Source organism: Syngnathoides biaculeatus, chromosome 10, assembly GCF_019802595.1.
Source record: "Syngnathoides biaculeatus isolate LvHL_M chromosome 10, ASM1980259v1, whole genome shotgun sequence".
NCBI lineage: Eukaryota > Metazoa > Chordata > Actinopteri > Syngnathiformes > Syngnathidae > Syngnathoides > Syngnathoides biaculeatus.
In genome coordinates this window covers 1,938,444-1,959,499 of record NC_084649.1, presented here as the reverse complement: position 1 = coordinate 1,959,499, position 21,056 = coordinate 1,938,444, and the positions used below count along the sequence as shown (strand labels likewise).

Sequence of the window (21,056 nt, the reverse complement as noted above, 5' to 3'; positions counted from 1 at the left end):
AAGGGACTAAACTTCCTGGTCACAAGTTAGTCGCTTTGAAAAACCAAACAGAAAATCAGATGCAGTTTTTTTTTTTTTCTTTTTAAGTAATGTAGCATCAAAAGACGAATGCTTGCATCATATCAAGTGGCTTGGATCATTGGAAGGGCCAAAAAGCCATACATTTTTTTAAATGCCTCAGTGTTGTCACTGAAATCTTATGTCCCGCAAACAAAAATCTTAAACAAATGGTATCAGACCTTCAACTGTCCTGCCACACTGTTGAACAGAGACTATCAGACATTAGCATGGCTACTGATTGGCAGTTGCACTGAGAGCTCCAATCATGTGAGTTAGTGTTGCATTAGATGAAAATTGTGTCAGACAAGAATTAGTTGAACTAGCAGTTTTTAAAAAAATACTGGCCTGTGGTCTTGGTACTCTGTAGGAGTCTTTTTTTTCTTTTTATCATGTAGGTGTATGACATTTACAATAAATCTGGCTGAGCAAAGTTATGTGTGTGAGGAGTGAATGATGTCCATGTGCATGATATGGCTCTTTAACGTGTATTATGTGGGTCTTTGCTGTAACACAATAAAACATGTGCCTCTTCATCTCTGACTGGGTACCCACCCCTGGGATAGGACATGTGGGAGTGAAACATGACTCTATATACTTTAACTCAATGCGAAAGTGTAAAAATAAGTTTTAAGTTCAGGTTTAAGCATTTCCACTGAAGTAGCAACTGACTGTAAGGTCCGAGGATCCGAAGGGATTCCAGAGTACTGGAGCCCAAATAAAAAATGCATGAGAGCCTCCAGACTTCTTTCTGCCTCTCGCAGTCACCAAAAGACAGCCGTGTTGCTAGTGTTGGTTTCAGGACGGAACATAGGAAGCCGTGTCATATTGTCTATCTATGTCAGTGGTTTTCAAAGTCAACCTGGGCCTGGACCCCCAATTAGTCATTCAAAAAGCTCCCAGACCCCAACCTCAAACAATAATGTAGTGCTGGACACAGCTATGCCATTCTGTTACAAAGAAATACTCAATTTTAGTGGCTCACATGCTCTTGCTTTTTATTTTTGCACAATAAATCAAAACGCGGTTCAACACTGGAAAGGGCAATTCTCACATCATGATTAGCTTCCAGACGATTTCGTTTTTTCGTCTTCACATGTAATAGAGTTGAAAACCCCGCCTCACACTTGTACATAGTAATGAACGGAACAAAGTATTCCATGGCTGATTTGGCGAGTTTTGGGAACAATTCCAACCCCTCACACCAAAAGGTGCTGTTTGACTTGTTCTCAAATTGTTGGATGGCTTCCAAATGACGGAGTTCGATGAGTTCTTCCTTTCTGTCGTCGTCGTGCATCGTGTTAAGATTGAATCCAAAAGGATCTTGAACCCATTATTCTTCTTTTCCAGACAATTCATCAGGTGTAAAATAGTGGTCAATACTTCCCCGCAGTGTTTTCAAATGCTGCTGGATTTCTTCTTTGATATCAGCTTTTCTCAGATCGAGGCTGTGAAGTGCTGGGAAATTAGCAACGTTATCATTTGCCACTCGTTTCTCCCATAAAGCCAACTTCTCCAGAAAAGCTGAAAGTTTCTCCTTCCCCTGGATAATATTGACACTTGGGCCTTGCTGCGAAAGGTTGAACTGATTCACTAATTTGAACACGTCAGCGAGATATGCGATCCTCTGGCTGGGGCGTGGCACTGCCTGAATCACTCATCTGGATCAATCATAGCGAGACAGAAGAAAAAAAAATTGTTCTTTTCTTCAGAAAAATATTTTATTATTACTCTGTCTCAGACATCGTGTCGCGGAGCCCCTGGAAAGAAGTTTTTTTGGGGGGTTAGAGGGTCCTTGGAGCCCACTTTGGGAGCCACTGATCTATGTAATGCCTGGATCAGGCCACAAAGCAGACAAAATCAAATTTATTTACAGTGAACATTTCATACATGAGGTAATTGAATGTGTTTTGCATGATAAATAAAAGAAAACAAAGAAAAAAAACAGCCTATAAACATTTCAAAGAAATACAACTCCTTGACAACAAGACAAATTTTGGTCTTTTCTTCAGACAACTGATATAAATTCTTGCCTTACCTCTGTCAGACAGTGGCAACATTACACGACATGTATTCCAAGACCACCCCATCCCAACTTTTACGATCACTGGGCTTTGTGTTGTCAAATGAAACACTATTGGAGAGGCGAAACCATAAAATGTGTCACCCGTCAAAGCGACCGGCTAGTCTTGTTACCATGATAACGATGACAATGAGCTGCATCAATGTTTGTGTGGGGGGCACAGAACAAAATGAGGAAAAACATGTTGGGGCCGTCATCGGTGCTCAGGAGAGGACATTAATTCAATGATTGCTCACATATTTTTATGTTTATGACTCAGGCGGGCACCAAAATGTTATGCAGCTTTCCAAGCTAGCTAGCACTATCGGTTACACTTAAACATGTCGCCGTTCTGTTGAATTATGCTCTAAAGCGTTGATAAACATTGGTTTCTATGCATGAAATGTTAAAATACATACATAGAGTGAAGAAAATTAGTGTTTGAACACCCTGCTATATTGCAAGAACCTTGATATGCTTCTTATTGAGCCACTCCTTGAAAGACCCAGCCACGATCCATCTTCAATGTGCTGACTGAGGGAAAGAGGTTGTTCCCCAAAATCTTACAATACATGGCCACGGTCATCCTCTCCTGAATACAGTGCAGTCGTCCTGTCCCTTGTGCAGAAAAACACCCCCAAAGCATGATGCTACTACCCCCATGCTTTACAGTAGGGATGGTGTTCTTGGCATGGAACTCCTTATTCATCTTCCTTCAAACACGGTTAATGGAATTATGCCCAAAAAGTTCAATTTTGGTCTCATCTGACCACAAACCTTTATCCCAGGACTCCTCCGTATCATCCAAATGGTCATTGGCAAACTTAAGACGGGCCTTGACATGTGCTGGTTTAAACAGGGGAACCATCCGTGCCATGCATGATTTCAAACCACGACGTCTTAGTGTATTACCAAGACTCACCTTGTAAACGGTGGTCCCAGCTCTTTTCAGGTCATTGGCCAAGTCCTGTTGTGTAGTCCTGGGCTGATTTCTCACTTTTCTAAGGATCATTGGAGACCCCACGAGGTAATATCTTGCATGGGGCTCCACTGCAATTGAGATTAATCGTCATGTTTAGCTTCTTCCATTTTCTAATAATTGCTCCAACAGTGGACCTTTTTTCAGACCCCTCCATGATTTCTAAGCGGGATAACTTGTAATATAGCAGGGTGTTCAAATACATATTTTCTTCACTGTACATACATACATACAGTAGATACTGTACCTGTTAACAGGCGGCATAGTGGTCGAATGATTCGCACATCTGCCTCACAGTTCTGAAGAGCTGGTTAAAATAACATTTGCATGTTTTCCCTTTGCCTGCGTGGGTTTTCTCCAGGCACTCCGGTTTCTTCCCATGTCAGAAAACCATGCATGGTAGATTAAGTTAAGACTCTTAATTGTCCCTACGTGTAAGTGTGAATGGTTGTTTCTATATGCCCGTGTGACCAGTTCAGCGTGTACACAGTGTACACAGCCTCCCACCTGAAGATAGGCTCCAGTACACCAGAGTGAAGGAAAAGCAGTTTGGAAAATGGGTGCATAAGTGTTAATAATGGCAATCAAGTATATTAACAACTGCAAATGCATGGTCTGAAGTGCTGGTCACAATACGCCATATGCTGTCTTATTGGTTGACATCAAAGTGGACTGTTGGAGAGTTGTCGTGGATGATGTCACACTTCAAGATGTTTTGTTCTTCTAAAATATCTCGGCGATTAATCTAACAAATTAGCTGCGATAGCTAATGTGGCCAATATCGGGGATAAAATTCAGTAGTCTGATCTAAGTATATGTAACTAAACAAAACATGATCAACATTCTGCAAACCGCATTTATACCATACACTCAGTGACAGCATATGGATTTAAAGAATAGAAACCGCTTGTCATGAATAAGAATATTTTTGTTAGCACTAAAAAAAAAAAAAAAATAGGGGCTTGAGCTGATTCCTTCATTATTCATTGGATTAGTTAATAGGACAATTGATTCTGAAAAAAAAAAAAAAAAGTAGTAACAGCTCTTGAATTCAGTCCGTGACATTCATGCCTAATCTTTTACTCTCATGTGCTATCATATTCTAAAAAATCTTCCTATAGTTCTAATGCCTTTATAAATTCCACGTTACTTTTTATGGAACACCTACATGCATCAGAAATACAATATAGTATTACTACTACTTGTTCTGGTGTGTTCACAAGTATTGATTGCATATAAATAAGATGTTTTTTTACAAGCAGCACACCTGTGATGAAGTCTTCTCCTGGTTGTTATGTGCCAGGCATTTTGCATCAGAGGTGTTGCATCATATAGGCTCACACTTGTACTGCTGTTTGGCACTTGTCTGGGGAATTTTTGTTGGAGGAAAAATAATAAGGTGATGTTTGAAAGCAATGTAATTAGAGGATGATGAAACATCAATTCATATATTTTCTGTGCTGGTTTTCCTCAGTAGGTTTGCGGGCATGCTGGAGCCAATCCAAGATAAGGTTGGGGGAAAAGGCAGGATATACCCTTGACTGGTCGCCAGCCAATCACAGGTCACATATAAACAACCATTGACACTCACATTCACATCTAGGGGCAATTTAGAGTCTTCACTCAACCAACCCTGCCTGTTTTTTGGATATGGGAGGAAACCAGAGTTGCCAAAGAAAACTCCCGCACAGGCAGGGCCAGGATTTGAACCCTGGCCTCAGAACTGTGAGGCAGATGTGCTAACCAGTTGAGCATCTTGTTGCTCGGTAAAGAAGCAATAATATCATCATTTATTTCTGTCCAAGAGTAGCTCCTCCTATGTAAATTCAGTAATCCTGTCCAACCAACTCACAACAACAAGTGAGCCCACAACTTTCGTTCCTTCATGGTCTATACAAAAAACACCTTTTCCACCCTAGTCACTTGCCATACAAAGTGTATTTACAGCCCGCTGTATAATGCTGCCAGAAGAACAATGGCGTAAGTTGAGTAATTATTTTTTTCCAAACAGACAAAAGTTATTGATTAAATAAGAATAGAAAAATGCACTTTTGGTGTTACTAATTATACTTATAATACTCATGTTTCAGATGGTTCCACCCACAATGTAATTGCTCATGACGCAGTTTGAAAGGGGCAGTATTATTTAATGTTCATGTTTTCATAGACTATTGCTTTCAAAGAATAAGAACAAAAAAAAGAGACCCTTGAAATTTTCAATTCCGTTACACATGATTTTAATCTATATCACTGATAAGATACAGATAAGCAAGAAATCCAGAGCCAGGATCCTACAGACATCCACTTTTAGTAGGAATGGATGTCAGAATGAGGAGCCTCCACATAACCTGATCAATTGGGGAGGTTTGCATTAGAAAAAAATGTTAAGTATAATTATTATTCTCATCTGACCACAAAACTTTCTCCCATGACTCCTCTGTTTCATCCAAATGGTCATTGGCAAACTTAAGATGGGCCTTGACATGGGCTGGTTTAAGCAGGGGAACCTTCCGTGCCATGCATGATTTTAAACCATGACGTCTCAGTGTATTACCAACAGTCATTCTTCAACTTTCTAAGGATCACTGACACAATACGAGCTGGTATCTTGCATGGGGCTCCACTCCGATTGAGATTGACCGTCATGTTTAGCTTCTTCCATTTTCTAATGATTGCTCCAACAGTGGACCTTCTTTCACCAAGCTGCTTGGCAATTTCTCCGCAGTCCTTTCCAGCCGTGTGGAGTTGGACAATTTTGTCTCTGGTGTCTTTGGACAGATCTTTGATCTTGGCCATGTTACAAGTTTGGGTCTTACTGATTGTATGGGGTGAACAGGTGTCTTCATGCAGCTAACGACCTCACACAGGTGCATCTGATTCACGATAATACATGAAGTGGAGGTGGACTTTTATAGGCGGACGAACAGGTCTTTGAGGGTCAGAATTCTTGCTGATAGACAGTTGTTCAAATACTTATTTGCAGCTCTATCATACAAATAAATCATTAAAAAATCATACATTGTGATTTCTGGATTTTTCTTTTTAGATTATCTCTCTCACAATGGACATGCACCTACGATGAAAATTTGAGACCCCTCCATGAGTTCTAAGTGGGAGAACTTGCAATATAGAAGGGTGTTCAAATACTTATTTTCTTCACTGTAACTGGGATCTTGTTCTTTCTGTCACAACTCTCACTTTTTGACCATAGGTGAGGGTAGGAATGGATATTGACTGGTAGAGTGAGAGCTTCGCCTTCACCTTAGCTCTTTCCTCACTACAATGGACCAATACAACATCCACATCAGACGGCGCACCAATCTGCCTGTTGATCTCCTATTCTATTCTTCCCTCGTTCATGACCCTGACATATTTTAACTTCTCCACTTTGGGCAGAATCTCATCCCTTACCCCAGAGAGGGGATTTGGCTCTTTTCTGATTGAGGACCATGGTCTCAGGCTTGGATGGGCTGATTTTCATCTTCACTTGTGAATCAATCCATTGAGAGCTGGAGATCACAGCTTGATGAAGCCAGCGGAACCACATCCATCCATCCATCCATCCATCCATCATCCATCCATCCATCCATCCATCCATCCATAAATTTCTTTCCCGCTTATCCTCACGAGGGTCGCCGGAACTACTGGAGCCTATCCCAGCTGTCAATGGGCAGGAGGTCGGGTACACCTTTAACTGGTTGCCAGCCATTCGCAGGGCACATAGAGACAAACAGCCACACTCACAATCACACCTAGGGGCAATTTACAATGTCCAATTAATGTTGCATGTTTTTGGGATGAGGGAAGAAACCGGAATCCCCGGGGAAAACCCACACAGGCACAGGGAGAAGATGCAAACTTCACACAAGCGTGCCTGGGATTAAACTTCGGTCCTCAAAACTGTGACGCCACCGCATTAAAGCTGCACCACCATGCCACCTCTTTTCACATTTTTACGTTTGTTTGCATGCATATATTACTTGGGTTGTTCTCAAATTTTCAAATCAAGAACACCTTGGCATATTTTGTGAGAAAAATGGTGAGTTCAATTAATTTGTGCTTCAGTAAGGGGTGACCACTCATAAGACGTTTATCTTTTCCTCGCTCAAGCTTTTTTACTACGGGTGTTAGAAAAAGATATGCCTAAACACGTGTTAAATACTTACTATAGATGCTGTATATCAGGGCTCACCTCCAGGGTGTTGGAATCTCTTCCACTTAGGAATTTCCCTTGGTGAGCGACGCCGAGCAGGTTTGGGCATACTTATTGCCCCCCGGCTTGGTGACTGTACATTGGGTTTACCATGGTGGACAAGAGTGTAGCCTCTCTCCACCTTTGCGTGGGGGGATGCCTTGTTATCAGTGGCTGTGCATTAAATCTGTTAAAATAGGTGAGAAAACCTACGCAGGCAGGGGGAGAACATGCAAACTCCACACAGGCGGGGCCGGGATCAAACCCGGGTCCTCAGAACTTCTGAGGCCAACACTTTACCAGCTGACCCACCGTGAACCACTCAGAACCACATTGTCTGCAAAAATAAAAGATGCAATACTAAGCCCCCAAACCCGACCACTTCTTCACCTTGGCTGGTCCTTGAGATCCTGTCCATAAATGTTATGAAGGGAATTGGTGATAAAGTTCAGCTTTTGCGAAGTCCAACCCTCGATGAAAACGAATCTAACTTACTGCCGGGAAATGAAACTAAACTCTGACATCGATCGTACAAGGAATGAACTGGCCATATCAGTGGGTTCAGTACCCCATACTCCCAAAGCATAAACCCACCCCAGCACACCCTAGGAGACATGATCGAACACTGTCTCCAAGTCCACAAAACACATTGACTACTTGGGGGAACTCCCATGCACCCTAGTGAGGGGTGTACAGCTAGTCCACTTTTCCACGGTCAGGATGAAAACCAAACTGCTCCTCCTGAATCCAAGATTTGACTTCTCGATTACATCTTCAGCCTCACCCAGGTGACCTGTTTGTTGATTGTTGTTTTTTTTAACCTAACTCAGTAAGGACATTTTTGCCATTTATAAACAGGATGTGTTCAATCAGGATGAGCCTCAAATGATAAATGAAGCACCTGTCAGAGTAAATATACATTCTATATAAAATATATAAATATAAAAAACATGAATATATATGTTTACTGGAATGCATTAAAATGAAATTAAAACAGAACATTGCCCCAAAGCTAGTGAAATGAGGTATGTATAGATCAAAGCTTTTTTGTGTGCATGCAATTTTTTTTTTCCACTATTTTCTAGATTCCCTGTGTTGTTCACCTGTTGGTTGAGCTGACTTTGTTCCCTCTCGGAGGAATATCCAAATGAGTAATGTTTTTACAGTGAGGGGGGAAAAAAGAATGGAGAATCAGCTTGTCGCAAGTGTGTGTGGTCTACTGGGAAACTTCATTGAGGTACCTGCATGTGCGTGTGTGTGTGTGTGTGTGTGTGGAGGCGGGTACCATGACCTACTTTCTACCACATGAATCTAGTGGGATACTCCAGTACATGTTGAAAGTCCTACTTGTGTGATAAGAAGAAAGTTTCTTCCAACATCTGTTCATGCAACTCGAACAAAGCTTGGGTCACTCTTAGAGAAATGTGAGATGTAAAAGATAAAGTATGGCTTGGACATACAGTGAACAGTGAAAGTATTGAAAAATATTGACCATGTGTGTGTTTCTTGTGTCACTTAATGTCATGTTATTCTATGCTTAGGATTTGGGGATTTTATTATTATTGACTGACTCAATACTGTTGACCAGTGCTTCTTACCTTTATCAGAAGTGCTGACCCCGTAAGCATAAAATGTATATTCACAGAACTTTTTGTAATAGGAACAGCAAAAGAGGTTTATTTTTAATTCAAAACAGCTACTGTATACATTTCTGTACAAATTGACAGATGCATCTGATGAATCAACATCAATGTTCAAAGAGCAAACCCAACAACAAAAGAATTTCACACAAATAAAAACAGAATTCATTTCAAATTTGCTGGAAGTGAATGTGAATGTTGCTGTTGCCTTTCACCTTGGCAAGTACAACTCATCATTTTCAAAACAAAATTTGTTTCTTTTCTTTCTTTTTACATTTACAACAAGTACCTGTACTATGCCCTTTTGAGTTGCAGGCCCCATTCAATGATTGTTGGAGGCACGAAAATAACAAGGATGCCTGTAGTTTGTGTTGCATACGGTTGCACATAACACTGTACATTCACAACGAAGGTGCTGCATAAAATTTCATTGGTAGATTTTCTTTTATAGCACTTTTTTTTTCAAACATTCTGCTCTGGGTTAATGGCGCATGATTTTACTGTCAAGTCCCATCGGAACGAGAGTAGGACCCAAATGCAGGAACTCGGAAGACGCAAGGTAGTTCAAGAAGAGACACGTTTATTATATGCAGAGGGAGGGGATCGAGCAGGCAGTCCGGTGCAGCAGCGGTAGTTGGGACGTCGGGCGAAGAGAGTAGGTGAGCGGGCAGGCAGGAGTCGGTACACGGGAGAACAATCAACGCAGGCAGAAGTATCAAAGGAGTCAGGCTTACAAGGTTGGTCGGAGAACGGACGAAGGTCGGTACACACAGGTTCGATGAGGGATACCGGAGCACACGAACGGGACATGAAGATCATACGAACTGGCGCCGGCCATTTGTCATCGCGGTCATATAAATCCACAGCATAATCAGGCTGCATGAGGCGCAGGTATGCACCTTCCAATCAGCGCACGCGCGGACACCCGCACAGCTCGTACTGAAGGGGCAGGATCATGACATTTACATTGACAAAAAAAACTTGAGGGTGGCATAGTGCAGCAGTTGAAGAGCATTCGCCTAACAGTTCTGAGGACCAGGGTTCAATCGGGGCCCTGTCTATGTGGAGTTTCCACATGCTCCCCGTGCCAATGTGGGTTTTGTCCAGGCACTCCGGTTTCCTTCCACATTCCAAAAACATGCAGTAATTGGACACTCTAAATTCCACATAGATGTGTTTGCGAGTGTGACTGTTGTCTGTCTCCATGTGCCCTGAGATTGACATGCAACCAGTTCAGGGTGCCCAATGACAGCTGGGATTGGCTCAAAACTCACACGAGCCTCTTGAGGATATGCAGCTTGGAAAATGCATGGATGGATGAAAAAAACTTGAACCTCATGAAAATGGGTTTAGAATTTAGCAAGCTCATATTTTCCTTTCAATGTACACGCATTGCCTTTTATGGGTACGTTGCCCCCTACAACATGACTAAAACTTTGTCGGGCTTCTACAGCACAGTGACGTGTCTTGTAAGGGTTCCATTCATGTCTGTGTATGCCACTTCACCCTTTTCCAGTTCAGGATTCCAACCTATCAATTTAGATGTGCTTATTCTCATCCCAACTGCTTCACACTTCTGTCTGCAAACTGCTCTCGCAGGAGTAGAAAATCAAGGGTTGATGAAGCCATAAGAACCATATCATCTGGAAAAGGCAGACATAATACTGATACTAGTACTGAGGTCACCAAACCAGACCCTATCAACACGTCATTGTCCCTAAAAAAATATGTCCATAAAGGTAATGAACAGAATGGATGACAAAAAGCAGCGATAGGAAAGTAAAGCCCTCATTATAAACATCAGGCTTATTGCTGACACTGCAGACCAAACACAGCCTGCGTTACTCCTCTATACTCATGGAACACCTCCCACAGGACTCCCTGATGGAAATGGTCAAACAGCTTCTCCTAGCCCAGAAAGCGCATGTAAGCGGGATGGGTGAACTCCCACACACCTTTTATGGCCGCAGTGAAAACCATCAAGCTGCTCCTGAATCAGAGATTTGATTTCTTGATGGACCTCCCTCACCTGCAACTTTAAATAGACCTTACCAGAGAGACTGAGGGGTGTGATCCTTGTAATTGGAGAATCATACTTTTTCTGGTCCTTTAGCTGTTTGCCCTTTGTGACACTCGGTAATGGATATCGACCTCCCGAAGAAGACAACAACTCCCGTATTCCTCAGGACAGACACATCAATTAGATCATGGCTGTGTTAAGACAACATTGAGAATCATATAAACATTGTTCTCTCCCTCTTTTGCCACATTTAACAATAAAAAGAACTTCATTGTGTGATACACCTGAATAGCAGAGGAGAACGAAGCGATTACTGACTGGATAGAACAATGAAATAATCCTTTTTTTATCAGCTTCAAATGGAGCATCCATCAATGGAGCATCCATCCATATTCTGAGCCGGTTATCCTCACTAGGGGCACGGTAGTGCTGGAGCCAATCCCATTTATGATCGGGCAGGAGGTGGAGTACACCCTGAACTGGTTGCCAGCCAATCGCAGGAAACATGGAGACAGAAAATAGTCGCACTTACAATCACACCTAGGGGCAATTTAGAGTGTCCAATGAATTCATGTTTTTAGGATGTGGGAGGAAACCGGAGCGCCCGGAGAAAACCTTCGCAAGCACAGGGAGAACATGCAAACTCCACACAGGCGGGGCCGGGATTTAAACCCCAGTCCTCAGAACTCTGAGGCCAACGCTCTTCAGCTGCCCCACCATGCAGCTCAATTTCTGTGTATCTGTTAAAGTTAGTACAGTATGAATTTCAAATGTGATATTTTATATTATACTTATACTTAAAACAGGATGTTATAAAGTAGTAGCACCTGGACATTTTCAAATATACTAAATCGTATTGACGCCTTTGACAACAACATTTTTGAGACTTTCCATCTCATTTTATTGTAACAAGCACATTGGCTATACCCACCATTAGCCAATATGTGATATTCTTGACAATAGAGATGGGAATTGATGAGATTTACAATTCAATTTTCTATTCTACTTAATGATTTGATTTACTATTTATTGTCTCATTGGTTCTCAAATTTGTAGTTTGGGGGTTTGGGGAATGCCAGGGAACTTTAAATATTTTAAGAAAAATCGATCGACGGGCTAGCTAAAATTAGTATTCGCTCACAGGAGGAATTTACCTTCAAATAATGAGTATTTACACACACAAAAGCCATAGAAACATAAATGCACAGGTAACATAACAACAATCTCGGACTTACTTTATATTCATCCTCAGCTTTTGAAAATTACTTCATTTAATTTTCATCAGGATTTTTTTTCTGTATGTTTTAGCTTACATTAAATGTGTGGCTCCATGCATACCATGGAATCGTTAACTTTGGCACCAATTTTCACTGTTTCTCGGTTTTTCGATTCTGATCCTTACTTCGCTAAGTTTCTTTAATGTATTATAAGAATATGAACTGGCGTTTGTCAGAGATCTTTAATGGCAAGTGTTTTCTGAAGATTGCAGTGAAAATAAAACAACTACAGAAACTATTTTGTTGGTATTGAAAGGAGAAAAGTGTAAATATCACGTTTATTACTGTTGTGCCACTAATGTGCATTTAAATTAGATGTTTTTTAAATATATTTTTGTCTTCTAGTGAGCACTGTCCTACAGAGTCCAGTCTTTACCAAACAGCCTGGTAGTATTGTGTACCCTGTGGAATCTCTGGAGAAGAACAGAGAAGTGGTATTCAGTTGTGAAGCTCAAGCAAGCCCACCACCAGTCTATAGGTAGGTGACTGTCATGTTATTAACTTGCTTTTGTTATTGCGATGGAGCTCTGATTGGTTTTAAAGAGGTTTAATCTAAGTCTTAAGGTTTAGTTTGAGTTAATGGATAAAGCTTAGACTTGTATATGCAGAAGCTATGCTGCTTGAACCCCAAATAAGTGTTAAAAAGTGTTAAAAAGCCATTATGTGATGCAATCACGTTCAAAAATGTTGAGTGATTTTCCTCACTACACCACCACAGTAGATCTGGAATGCAGCAATCATTTAAAATTTAATTGTAGCCTGGCACCTTTAATTGAAGAGATTGCTCAGGAAGTCTGGAGCTCAGGGATATCTGGGAATGCTTAGCTTCTTCCATGGACATCCTTTGCAAAATTTCACAGCTGTTGCTACTTGTCTGTGGGTCTTGGTGCCTTAACTGTCACTTATCCATCCATCCATCCATCCATCCATTTTCTGAGCTGTTTATCCTCACGAGGGTCGCGAGGTGCTGGAGCCAATCCCTGTCATCGGGCAGGAGCCAGGGTACACCCTGAACTGGTTTCCAGCCAATCGCAGGGCACTTAGAGACAGACAACAGTCACACTCTCAATCATATCTTACGGGCAATTTAGAGTGTCCAATTAATGCATGTTTTTGGAATGTGGGAGCCAACCAGAATGCCCGGAAAAAACCCACACAGGCACAGGGAGAATATGCAAAGTCCACACAGGTGGGGCCATGATTTTGAACCCTGGTCCTCAGAATTGGGAGGTCAGTGCTCTACAGCTGCACCACAGTGCCACCCTGATGTCTTCAGTAAGTGAAAAAAAAAACATGACCATTGGCCATTGAGAAATCTATCCATCCACTTTACTCACAAGGGTCACGGGGGAGTGCTGGAGTCTATCCCAGTTGTCAACCGGAAGGAGGCGGGGTACACCCTGAACTGGTTGCCAGTCAATCGCAGGGCACATTGAGACATACAGATGCACTTACAATCACACCTAGGGGCAATTTAGAGTGTCCCGTTAATGTTGCATGTTTTTGGAATGTGGGAGGAAACCAGAGTGCCCGGAGGAAACCCACGCAGGCACGGGGAGAACATGCTAACTCCACACAGGCGGGGCCATGATTTTGAACCCTGGTCCTCAGAATTGTGAGGTCAATGCTCTGCAGCGGCACCACTGTGCCGCCTTGATGTCTTCAGTAAGTAAAAAAAAAAAAAAAAAAACAGGACTTGGCCATTGAGAAATCCATAATATTAATAATAATCAGAATAAGAATCACAGCTGTCTGAGGGAGAAAAAACATCATGTTCCAAATCAAAACGTTTTACTGTAATTGTATTTGTATGTGTATTTTTTTATATGCTCTATGGATACATTGTAACGATTCGGGTGATGATGTATATACTCTATGTTTTTCATAATTACATTTCAAGACAGAATTTCAGAAGAAAAAAAAGTTACTTGTCATCTTTACTTTTTTTTATTACTGGATACAAATTAAAGCATCAGGCTTAACAAACACCCTAACAGCCAAACATTTAAAGCCTCTTAAGCCAAATGGTGTGGTATTTATGCCACTGTGTACTCAGTTTATTCCATGATTACATAAAGCATGTGCCTTAAAGTGGAGCTGCTGTTGTCGCCTGCTTGCCGTCATAAATTACTGTGAATACAGGAATTAAATAATGCAGTTAACAGTGGTCGATATATTCATAATATGTTGTGATACAGTTACAGGACCCACTTAAATGATTCCTTTATTGTTTGAATTGTTCTGTCATCTCATTTACTGAAAGTATGCAAATGAATAAACAGAAAAACATGTGGACACAAAAATGCCCACTTGTTCTTTATATTTTTTTTTTTGACAGATATAACTGATATGGGCCTCGCAAAATAGTATTTTAAATTTATAGCATTGAAATAATGGGGCCCAAAAGGATATTTTTTCACTTGGCTCCAAATTCCTGCCCCCTGTGTGTAGACACTTACCTTGATACACGCTGTCTTTTGTACACCTACATTCACCAATGTAAAACAAAAAACAAAAATGGCGCCTACCCATGGGGACACCTGGGGTACGTGCTCTGTAATATTTTCCATGTTTTTGTATTTTTTTTGTATGTCCTTGGAGACATTGCACAACTCACACAATGGAAGACTTGCTAATCAGAAAGACTACCCTGAGCTTTCCTCCACCAACTTTCTCAAATCCACCCAGCGATGGCGCATGTAGAAATAGGCAAGGAAGGGGAAAGTATGCTGGCATCCATGTGGAGCTCTGCAAGAGATGTTACAGATCAGTGTTCCCATTAATCCACCTCGCGAATCTACGCACCCTACCCAATAAAATGGATGACCTTCATCTTCTGATACCGATTCCGCTACCCTGTGCTTTATGTAGACATGGCTTTGTCAGGTTGTCCCTGATGGCCCCATAATGCTTCCATGTTAACCAGGCACACTGCATCATGGAGTTATCAGTGGAAACAAAAGGCAGTGGGAGTTGCTTCTATATTTACGAAAAATGGCATACTCAGGTCATTAAGCTCAGCACACACTGTACCCTGGATGTAGAGTCGCTGTTTTTGAAATGTAAGCCATTCTACTTGTCTTGTAAGTTTTTCTTCCACTTCAAACTAAAAGGAATACAGCACTGCTAACGTTTGCTGAACAAGTAAAAAAATTTCAGAAAAAAACACCCAGACTAATTATTCTAGGGAATCTTAACAAAGCTAACCTCAACCACGAAGTCCCTAAGACCAGCAGAACGTCGACTGTCCTAGCAGGGAAAATATCATTATAGACAACTGCTATACTACGCTAAATAACGCATACTTTGCCTCTGGCAGCCCCGCCTCTCCTGCAGCTCATTGCCGCTAATTATGCCATGTAGTTAAACCTTGCTTGTTGCATTGTTGGCTGCCTGTTTGTTGCATGAGACTAGATTAGACCGCATGAGAATACGAGCCACTTGTTTGCCTCATTGTCACAGACAGCATTCCTGTGCCACCATAGATAAGTCAAGTCTTGTTTTTTGCCTAGTAGGTGTCCGACTTCATTTTCATGTTTTTGGACCCTTCCTTTTGCCACGTGTTTCTGTGCCTTTGCATTTTTTTAGACTGCTTACGTATGACCGCTCAGCATCCTGTCAATGCCTCAGAGTCCTGTATTTGGGTCCAAGGCCTTGGGGCTAACATGTGACAATACAGGGAAGAACTTAAGTGCATGAAGTGTATGGTGAAAATCAATGAGAAAGTGGACCAATGATGCAAAGATAAAACTTCAAAGCTATTTTGTTTGCACAGACTGGAGTGTCTTTGAAAATTTAGCTGGCAGCCAAGGTGCACATATGGACACTGTCACATCCTATATCTGTTTCTGTGAGGAGGTATGTGTACCAACAGTCATTTCGCATGTTCATTAACAAGCCATGGTTCACTGCCAGACATAAGCAATTTTGACAATCTAAAGAGGACGCCTATTAAGTCGGCTTAGGGATTTCCAACTTCCGGATGGGGAGGACACACCACGAGAGGCTGGATGACACCACCTCATCTACACGGATCACCAGCGGCCCAAGGTTGTGTCCTCTCGCTGCTGCTCTTCTCTCTCCACAAGAACAACTAGACCACAACACAGCAGGCTGTCAAATTTCTGAAGTTTGCAGGAGATACACAGTTATTGGCCTCATCAAAGACACTGATGAGTCTGCATATCGAAAGCAAGTGGAGTGGCTAGAGCTGTGATGTGGCTTACACAACCTGGCGCTGAACAGCTCAAGACTGAAGAGATTATCATGGACTTCAAGAGGCATCCTTTACCACAGCTATCCCCACCTTCCCCTCAAGTGTCAACCGTCGAGACCTTCAAGTTACTGGGAATTACAGGCTCTCAGGACCTAAAGTGGAAGAGCAACATAAACTCCATCCTCAAAATGGCCCAGCAGAGAATGTACGTCTGAGGAAGCACAGCCTGCCACAAACGTTTTTGAGGCAGTTCTACAAAATGGTCATTGAAACAGTCTTGTGTTATTCCATCTTAGTTTGGTTGGTGCTACTACAAAAAAGGAGAAACTGCATTGGACAATCAAAACTGTTGAAAAGCTTGTTTGTAACCCCCCTACACACGCTTGAGTAATTGCACGCGACCAGAAAGACAAGAGGATGCAAAATCCTCTTAGACCTGCCACATTCTGGTCACCACCTCTTCCAGCTCATTCCCTCAAGTAGGCACGACCAATCAATGCAAACTCAAACAAGCAGACATTCCAACAGCTTCTTCCCTCTTGCCATCAACTTTTTAAACTGTTAACTTACAATTCCATTGCAACATGCTGCCAATTTTGTCTTGAGATTGCTTTCACATTTCTGTCAGGCCAATTACACATTATTTGTGCACTCACTGAAGTAGTTTTGTAATGCTGTAAAATTTGCATATCTGTTGTTGACCAGTACTGGCCACTCATAAGACTGATTAGCATCTGCAACCTTTGCACAATCGACATTGTCCCAGATTATCATGCTACTAGTCACTTTAAACTGCACACATTTCATAAACTCCCTTTGCACAATGAGCATTGCACCAGACTATTGTTCTGTCATTTCAAACCGCTCTAGAGGACTCTGCATCCTTTTGCAGATTGTCAAAAACAATGAATTGGCATTATTTCATTACTGGTGACCTTTAATTGCTCAACTATTTTTTTTTCTTATGTATATCTTACATCTCAAAAAGTTTTCTCTGTCAATTGTCTATGTCAGATTTTGTATGAGCCAAAGTGAAAATTCAATAAAAATGTGTCCTTAAATAATTCCAGTCAACATTCTGCTCTATCTCACTGTTTGTGTAACATTATTTTTATTTAACCAGTTTCTTCAAATACAGGAGGTCACTGATGAGCCATTGGACAAGTTGTTGTAGTTTACACTTAATTAATCAATTAATTAATTAATGATGAGTCTTACTAATAAGAAAAATCATCATCTTTATTAGCACCCGAATACTTAGAGGGTCTGCTTCACAGTTCTAAGGACCAGGGTTCAAATCCCGGCCCCACCTGTGTGGAGTTTGCATGTTCTCCTGTTTCCTCCCACATCCCGAAAACAAGCATGGTAGGTTAATTGAAGACTCAACATTGCGAGTATGAATGGTTTATGGTTGTTTATAAGTGTTCTGCGATTGGCTGGAAACCAGTTCAGGATGTACTCCACCTCCTAACCAAAGAAAGGCTGGATAGGCTCCAACACTCCCCAAAACCTGTGAGGATAAGCGACTCAGATAATGGGCGGATGGATCATCTTTACTAGGCTAGAATGCAAGTTGCAGGTATTGGTTCTAATTGGGGAAAAATAATGATTTACAAGCACCAATTTATTTATTTAACATTTTTTGCTGTTCGACTCCAGTCTGGTAAGATGTTTAGAATTATGGATACCTCACTTCCTTGGCACCACAGTCATTCTTGACTTCCACCACATGTATTGCTCACCCCTCTCCACCCTCATTTCAGTCAAATATACAGTGTCACCACAGCAACGTTTCTCTTCTGCTTCTCATGAGATAAAACACTGCTGCGCTTCACAGGAAAAAACGTAAATGCATTTGATTAATACAACTGATAACATCTCCATTTTTTTAATTTTGTTTTTAGATGGAAACTTAATGGGACAGAAATCAGTCCCAAATCTGGATCTCACCACAGTTTGTATGGAGGCAACCTCAGAATCAGTCGTCTGAACAAAGACCAAGATGCTGGAACATATCAGTGCCTCGCCTCCAATGCTTTTGGGACCATCGTCAGCCGAGAGGCCAGTTTAACATTTGCATGTGAGTCTTTATTGTTACTGATTGTTTCTTTGAACCCACTGAGCAAGAAATATAGCAACAATACATACAACAGTGTTTTTCAAACTATTTTGAGCTAAGCCACACTTTTTTCATTAAAAAAAAATCCCACAACACACCACCAGCAGAAAATGTAAAAATGAATCTGTGTCACCTATATGAACAATATACAGCTGTTCTCACTAAAGCACATTGAATAAAAATCAAACAAACAATAACAAAATACATTTAATTATATTTTACACACTCAATGTGACACATGGGCCTGTTTAAATGGACAGAGAACTGACAAAAGGAAGTGATGAAAGATATACACAAAGCTCTCCTCAACAGCTCTCAGTCTCTCTCTGGTTTTACTTTTTGTAGTAGTCAGCTTGCCTCATAGAAATATGTTGTGGAAAATGGGAGCAATATCAAAATAGCTATGCTTGACAGAATGGGGTAGTCCTTGGCTGTCGCCAACCAAAAACTCTCCAAAGGTATATCAGAAAAGCTTCGCTTTAAACTACGATCTAGTCTCAGTTCAGTTAGTTCCTCCCCTTCATATAAAGTCATATCCTTTTTACCAACCAATGCTGAACTGCATTGGTCCCTCACCCAGTCAAGGGATTGAATGGAGGCTGAAGAAAAATAAAACGACATCTTCTCTTCAAATGTTTTTAAATGTTTCTCTATTATCTTACATAATGCTGCTGTGTTGACATTTTACCATTGCTTGGTGAATATGAAAATTTTAAGATTTCCACGTTTTAAGAGTTGCAGCTTTGAGCGGAATCCATTTATTTTATCTGTCCTTGTGAGCAGGTTTTCATTTCAGCCTTTCATACATGTGTGAAGTCCATTCAGCTGATGAAAATGTCAGCCAGGTATGCCAGGTTTGCACATCACTCATCGTTTGCAACCAGTTTTGCGTAATCGGACCTCTCATTTTTTTCAGAAATTTCATTTTCTCCAGCAGTTCAAAAACACGCGTATCTTGCCATGAGGAAAGCACCAGCCCTCCGTATTAAACAACAAGGCTTTATGTTCTGCACCTATTTCCTCACATAAAGATGCAAATATGCAACTTTTCACAGGTTGTTATTTTACAAACATCACCATGGGCACAGCACACGGACTAGGTCTGCTGGTAAGAGCTTGGCTACGAGAGCCTCATGATGTCAAAAGCAGTGCATAACAGTCACATTGGGGTCTTTTTCTTTCATTCTTCTTACAAAGCCTTTGTTGCCTTCAACCAAGGTGGCCACTCCATCTGTGAAGACACCTGTGCAGTTTTCCCGTTCAAGTCCACTTTGTTCAAGATATTCAGACAGGCTCTAACAAATTTCCTCTCCTGTTGGTTTTTGTTACAATGGCTTGCAAAAAAGTTTTCTCTTATTGCAAATCCATCCACAAAAAGTAAATTGGCCAGGAGTTGGGCTTCTCCACCAATCTCAGTGCACTCATCATGTTGCAATGCAAACTTACTACTGATGTGTACCTTTTTCAAAACTAAACGTTCAATGTCTGCAGACATGTCACCAATAAGTCTGGAAATGGTGGGAAATGAAAGAGGGAATTTGTCTATTTCTTCAGCCAGTTTAAGTCCAAGTAACACCATGACAATGGCTTTAAAGCCACTCAGTATGAATGTCTCTGCCACAGTGTATTTTTATTTGACTACAAGTTTAGCCATGGGATACTTAGCTTTAAGCATTTTCTCATAAATCTATTTTATTGTGTTTTGTATGTTTATTATTTTTCTCATCAACCTTGCCTGTGGTTAGGGTTAGGGTTAGGGTTAGGGTTAACAAAATACTTTGCATTCTTGTTTGAGTTTTTCATTTGGAGATACTGTTTAACCTTACTTAACTGCTGTATAGCTTTCACCACACACCAAGTAAAAAGAGTTATAATTGTTGGATCCCTGGTGAGAATAAATTCAAATGAAAGATAGCTTTCCCTCTATTGCCTCATGCCAGGAACTTTCCATGAGCAAATCGTCCTTGGTTTCTTTTGACCTCCACTCATACTTGGGCGTTCATCTAAGTCACAATTTTGTCCAGAGTCCAATTCTGCGTTATTATCTTTCCTTTTCAAAAACCTCTCCATCACTGTCACCATATAGCTTTGCTAGCAACAATGCTACTGTCACCACCACCTGACGGATCACCTATCAATGTAATTAGCTACCTGTTCCACCTACTGATATGGAAGCATAATACATGAATACTCTGCCCATCATTGGACAACACAGACAAGTGGTAACTGCACATTATCGGGTGATTCATTTTAGCCATTTAGGTGAAATTGGATGATTTCCCATAGCACACCAGATACTGGTAAATTGATAATTGTTGAAAAACACTGTCCTACTGGGCTGAAATCAGTTTCTAGTGGTGTGTATCCAGCAGCTAGCCAGAGGTTTTGGGGGGTGGAGCAGGGGCTAAAGGGGTCAACGAACACTTAGTGCAGGGGTCAGGAACCTATGGCTCGCGAGCGATATCTGGTTCTGTTGAGGGTTGCATACGGCTTG

The 21,056-nt window shown here is 41.3% G+C and overlaps 1 protein-coding gene across 1 annotated transcript in view; it reads left to right on the top strand.

Annotated features, from left to right (window-relative positions):
- The window catches only part of LOC133507602 (contactin-4-like), a 242,846-nt gene that overhangs the window by 36,903 nt on the left and 184,887 nt on the right, over nt 1-21,056 (top strand). The window contains exons 3-4 of the mRNA XM_061832828.1: nt 12,573-12,705; nt 18,348-18,523. Coding sequence (XP_061688812.1) covers nt 12,573-12,705; nt 18,348-18,523 — 309 coding nt within the window. The remainder of the gene's footprint in view (nt 1-12,572; nt 12,706-18,347; nt 18,524-21,056) is intronic.